Source organism: Sinocyclocheilus rhinocerous, unplaced genomic scaffold, assembly GCF_001515625.1.
Source record: "Sinocyclocheilus rhinocerous isolate Xijiao unplaced genomic scaffold, SAMN03320098_v1.1 scaffold618, whole genome shotgun sequence".
Lineage (NCBI taxonomy): Eukaryota > Metazoa > Chordata > Actinopteri > Cypriniformes > Cyprinidae > Sinocyclocheilus > Sinocyclocheilus rhinocerous.
The window spans coordinates 67771-73552 of NW_015633530.1; the positions used below are offsets into that span (position 1 = coordinate 67771).

Consider the following 5782-nt stretch of genomic DNA (forward strand, 5'->3'; position numbering starts at 1 on the left):
TCTCTGTCTCTCTCTCTCTCTCTCGCTCTCTCTCTCTGTATGTCGGGTGTGTCAGGAAGTCAAACTTCATTCTCTCTCTGATCCTCAGTCAACAACAAACACGATGCCTGGCAAGAAAGTTTGTATCATCGGCTCAGGAAACTGGTGAGTTTCGTCTTATATCCGTCTGAAACGCTTTAGCAGCTGTCTGCGCTGAACGCGACGCGACGCGACATCAGACGCGCGACTGCTTTCATTTTCACCTGCGTCTGTCTTGACTTTCCACACTGGTGTATTTGCATCTGTACTCTTACAGAACCGGCTGGTGTTACCACTGTAGCTGCTCTAATGCTCACACCATGGTACTTCGTTACTACCGTTTGATGGCCATGTAATTTACCGCGGTATTTTATAAGAATACCAGAATTTCCCATGGTTACCACAGTTTTTTCCCACATAATAGCATATTTACTGTAGTAAACCTGATTCTGAAGCTTCTCACAGTTTCACATCCAGTTATTCAATCAATCAACTGTTTTACTGTAGTTGTGTGTGTTCCCAGTGAAAACCCATATGGCAAAAAATATGTTTTCAAATATATTTAAAAATATACAAAAAAAATTGTAAATTTTGAAAATATATTTAAAAATTAGATATATTTTTTAAAAGCATTTAAAAATTTATTTTGAAAATATATTTTAAATAATGTATTTTAAAAAAAATATTTTTTTTGCCATATGGAAAGTAAGGTGGTACTTTGTTGTTTTTAATGTGTTTGTGTTGCATATGTGTGTTTTTAATGTTGGTCAGGGGTTCTGCCATCGCTAAGATCATCGGGCACAATGTGAAAGCGTCGAACCGCTTCGATCCGCTGGTGAAGATGTGGGTCTATGAGGAGATGATTGACGGACGCAAACTCACCGAGATCATCAACACCGAACACGAGAACGTCAAATATCTGCCCGGACACAAACTGCCCAAAAATGTGGTGTGTGTTTCTCTTTAATAGTACAGTGATGGGAACAGACCATAATACCATGGTACTTTGATGGTACTGCAAGGTAATTCAAAGATGCTTAACCTGTATGACCAGAAGAATTACGTTAATAGAACGTTTAATAATGTTCTCAAAATGTTACCACAAAAACATTATTTATACAATTGTTCATGTAGCGTTTTTTCTGAAGCGTTTCAGTTGTAGTAACATTTTATAAATGTTACTATATTTTCCAGAATCATCAGAGAACATTTAAAAGTAACGTTCCCATAATGTTTGCAAAATGATCAAATGGAATGTTCGTATAACCAAGAAGAAACATTTAAAAAACGTTCAGAACATTTAGAGAACATTCATAAATAACATTTTGATAAATTAATTTGGATATTTTTGATAGCTCTAGTGAAGTTCAGAAGGTAATACCATGGTATCTTTGAGTAAATGTTAGATGTGAGCTGGTTATCAGTAGGGTTACACACAGATTAAAGTGCTGATCTTTGCACTGATCACCTTTACACTCATCTACACGTTACTGCGGCTAAATGACACAACGTTAGAAGCAGATTAATAGTGAAGTAACCACTGAGTAAGTGAGGCAGAGGTCATGATGGGAAAAGATAAATGAGCAAATGTGAACTTGTGGTTTTGAAATCATTGCACACAAATTTGGATTAGTTGGAGAACAGGAACTCAAACAGACTATAATTAACCAGGTCAAAGCTGAAGGAATAATAGAAGTGATGAAGCAATCATTCAGATGCTGAATTAGAAATGTCCGCCCGCTTTATGAAGGTAACCTGCTGGAACAGAACGGGTCATACGAGGTTGTTGCTGGACCCAGATGGTTAATTTTATTAAAAATGAATGAAAACTTAATCAAAAATGAAAAAGATTCAAGAAATAAAAATGAGATAAAAAGTTACAATTATGACAGAAAGATGAAATTGTGAGATTATGAAGTCATATTTATGGTATTAAAAGTCATAAGCATGAGATAAAAAGTAAAAATGTTGATAAAAAGTTGATTATAACAGTTGAAATTGTGACACTCATTTATGGCATTAAAAATGATTATGAGAAAAAAAATCATAATTATGATATAAAAGTCTAAATGTTGTTATAAAAAGTTGATTATAACAGTTGAAATTATGACAAAGTCAAAATTATGACAAAACATAAAAAATTATGAGAAAAACTCATTTATGGCATTAAAAATATTAGTTATTAAAAAAAAAAATCATAATTATGAGATAAAAGTATAAATTATGTGATAAAAAGTGGATTATAACAGTTGAAATTATGACAAAGTCAAAATTCTGACAAAAAGTAAAAAATTATGAGAAACTCATTTATGGCATTAAAAATAATTATGAGAAACAAAATCATAATTATGATATAAAAGTCTAAATGTTGTGATAAAAAGTGGTTTATAACAGTTTCTGAGTCTAAATTCTGACAAAAATGAAAAAAATAATGAGATAAAAACTCATTTATGGCATCAAAAATAATAATTATGAGATAAAAATTCATAATTATAAGATAAAAGTCTAAATGATATGATAAAAAGTGGATTATAACAGTTAGACTGTAATGTGCTGGAGGATGAAGCAAGCAGGCAGGGAACATGGATCTAAATGCAGGCAGTTTAATAACAAAACAAGAACAAACAATAAACCAAAACACGGGAAACAAGGAACAGAACACGAGCAGAAACGGCACCATAACATCCAACAACTGCCAAAGCACAAGAGAAACTCAAGCGCTGTTTCATACAAGGAGCTAACAAGGAGTGGGTGTGGTCCAGTGAGTGACTATGGCAACTAATGAGGGTAACACACTGGGAACATGTAACATAGACAAATGTTTACAATTATGACAAAAAGTTAAAAGAAATTATATAAAAAGTCGAAATAATGTGATAAAACTTAGACTATAACAGTTGAAATTATGAGATTAAAAAAAATCTAAATTATGCCAAAAATATGAAATTATGAATTTAAAGAGTCATATATTTATGGCATTGAGATAAAAATTCATAATTATGAGATATAAAGTCATAATTGACAAAAGGTTGAAATTATGAGATTTAAAAAATCAAAATGATGCCAAAAAGATGAAATTATGAGTTTAAAGAGTCATATTTATGGCATTGAGATAAAAATTCATAATTATGAGATATGAAGTCATAATTGACAAAAGGTTGAAATTATGAGATTAAAAAAATCAAAATGATGCCAAAAAGATGAAATTATGAGTTTAAAGAGTCATATTTATGGAATTGAGATAAAAATTCATAATTATGTGATATAAAGTCATAATTGACAAAAGGTTGTAATTATGAGATAAAAAAAAAATCTACAATATGCCAAAAAGGTGAAATTATGAGTTTAAAGAGTCATATTTATGGCATTGAGGGAAAAAAAAAATCATAATTATGAGATATAAAGTCATAATTGACAAAAGGTTGAAATTATGAGATAAAAAGCCAAAACTATGTGATAAAAAGTTAATTATAACAGTTGAAATTATAAGATAACAATTCTAAATTATGACAAAAAGACAAAATTATGAGAGATAATTATGAGATAAAGTCATAATTATGGCAAAAAGTTAGAATTATAAGACATTTTTGAGCGTTGTCATAATTGAACCAGAAACGGTGGCTGTAATAATATGAAAGACTTTCAAATATAGTTTAAAAGGTTAAGAAGCACTGATGTAAAGATCTGTGTTTGAGTGGATTTCCGTGAAGCCCCTGCTGAGAGAGCACCAGGGTTCAGATCTGCTCTGTTTCCTCAGGTGGCTGTTCCTGATGTCACCGAGGCCGCGAGCGGAGCAGACGTCCTCATCTTCGTCATTCCTCATCAGTTTATTGGGAAGATCTGTGACCAGATGAAACCTCACGTCAAACCTGGAGCCACCGGCATCTCCCTCATTAAAGTATGAGCCAACCACCATATCTTTTTTCCCCAGTCAGCGATATTTTAGTATTGTTTACTATTATTATTATCATTTTAAGGTTTACTTCAGTTTTTTTTTTATTTCAAGTTAGTCATTTTAATGCTTCAACTTAAAATAAATGAAAGTGAGAAATACTGTGACATTTTTTATATTTTTAGATTTAATAGTATTGGTTAATTATAATAATCCTGAATGTATGTATTATATTTATTACTAAACAGTATTGATCATTCTGTGTGTGTGTGTTTAGGGTATCGATGAGGGTCCGGATGGACTGACCCTGATCTCGGACATCATCAGGTCCAAGCTGGAGATCGAGGTCAGTGTGCTGATGGGCGCCAACATCGCCAGCGAGGTGGCCGAGGAGAAGTTCTGCGAGACCACCATCGGTGTGTGTGACATCACTTCCTGTGAGAAACCTGCAGAGCGCTTGACCTCGTGTGTTTATGACTGTGTGTGTGTGTGTGTGTGTGTTTCAGGAGCCACTAATGAATCCAACGGCAAGGTCTTCAAAGAGCTTCTGCAGACGCCGAACTTCCGCATCACTGTGGTGAAGGAGAGCGACACGGTGGAGCTGTGTGGAGCGCTGAAGGTACCGGAGACACACACGTGATGCTTTCATCTCTCAATCATCTACAAGTCATCTTTAAAGCATCGTCTCACTTGTTCAGATTGCTGATGTTATGGAAGCTTAGGTAAATCATAACTATGAGATAATTATGACAAAAAATTTAATTATGAGATAAAAAGGCATAATAATGCCAAAAAGACAAAATTATGAGATAAAAATCTAAATTATTAGATTTTTAGGGTAGTTATAATTATGAGAGAACCAGTCAAAATTATAAGATAAAAAGTCATAATTATGACAAATTAAGTAATAATTATGCCCCCCAAAACAAAATTTTAAATGAGATAAAAAGTCATAATTACGACAAAAAGTAAAAATTATGAGATAAAAACCAAATTATGATAAAAAGTCATAATTATGTAAAAAAAAATCTAAATTCTGAGATACAAGTCATAATTATGACATAAAGACAACATTATGAGATAAAAATATGAATTATAAGGGAAAGTTATGATTATGACAGAACCAGTCAAAATGATAAGTGTGTTTATGACTGTGTGTGTGTGTGTGTGTGTGTTTCAGGAGCCACTAATGAATCCAACGGCAAGGTCTTCAAAGAGCTTCTGCAGACGCCGAACTTCCGCATCACTGTGGTGAAGGAGAGCGACACGGTGGAGCTGTGTGGAGCGCTGAAGGTACCGGAGACACACACGTGATGCTTTCATCTCTCAATCATCTACAAGTCATCTTTAAAGCATCGTCTCACTTGTTCAGATTGCTGATGTTATGGAAGCTTAGGTAAATCATAACTATGAGATAATTATGGCAAAAAAAATTAATTATGAGATAAAAAGGCATAATAATGCCAAAAAGACAAAATTATGAGATAAAAATCTAAATTATTAGATTTTTAGGGTAGTTATAATTATGAGAGAACCAGTCAAAATTATAAGATAAAAAGTCATAATTATGACAAATTAAGTAATAATTATGCCCCCCAAAACAAAATTTTAAATGAGATAAAAAGTCATAATTACGACAAAAAGTAAAAATTATGAGATAAAAACCAAATTATGATAAAAAGTCATAATTATGTAAAAAAAAATCTAAATTCTGAGATACAAGTCATAATTATGACATAAAGACAACATTATGAGATAAAAATATGAATTATAAGGGAAAGTTATGATTATGACAGAACCAGTCAAAATGATAAGATAAAAAGTCATAATTATGCCCCCCCCCCCAAAAAAAGTCAAAAGTATGAGATAAAA

General features: G+C 32.5%; 1 protein-coding gene across 2 annotated transcripts in view; it reads left to right on the forward strand.

The window, feature by feature from the left end:
* Positions 1-23: 23 nt before the first annotated feature.
* LOC107744214 (glycerol-3-phosphate dehydrogenase [NAD(+)], cytoplasmic-like) overlaps positions 24-5782 on the forward strand; it is a 7093-nt gene continuing 1334 nt past the window's right edge. The window contains exons 1-5 of one of the 2 annotated variants that reach the window (XM_016557738.1): positions 24-144; positions 790-967; positions 3776-3916; positions 4188-4326; positions 4417-4529. In XM_016557738.1, coding sequence (XP_016413224.1) covers positions 104-144; positions 790-967; positions 3776-3916; positions 4188-4326; positions 4417-4529 — 612 coding nt within the window. In that variant the 5' untranslated portion in view covers positions 24-103. The remainder of the gene's footprint in view (positions 145-789; positions 968-3775; positions 3917-4187; positions 4327-4416; positions 4530-5782) is intronic. The other variant, XM_016557739.1, reaches the window with a different exon arrangement.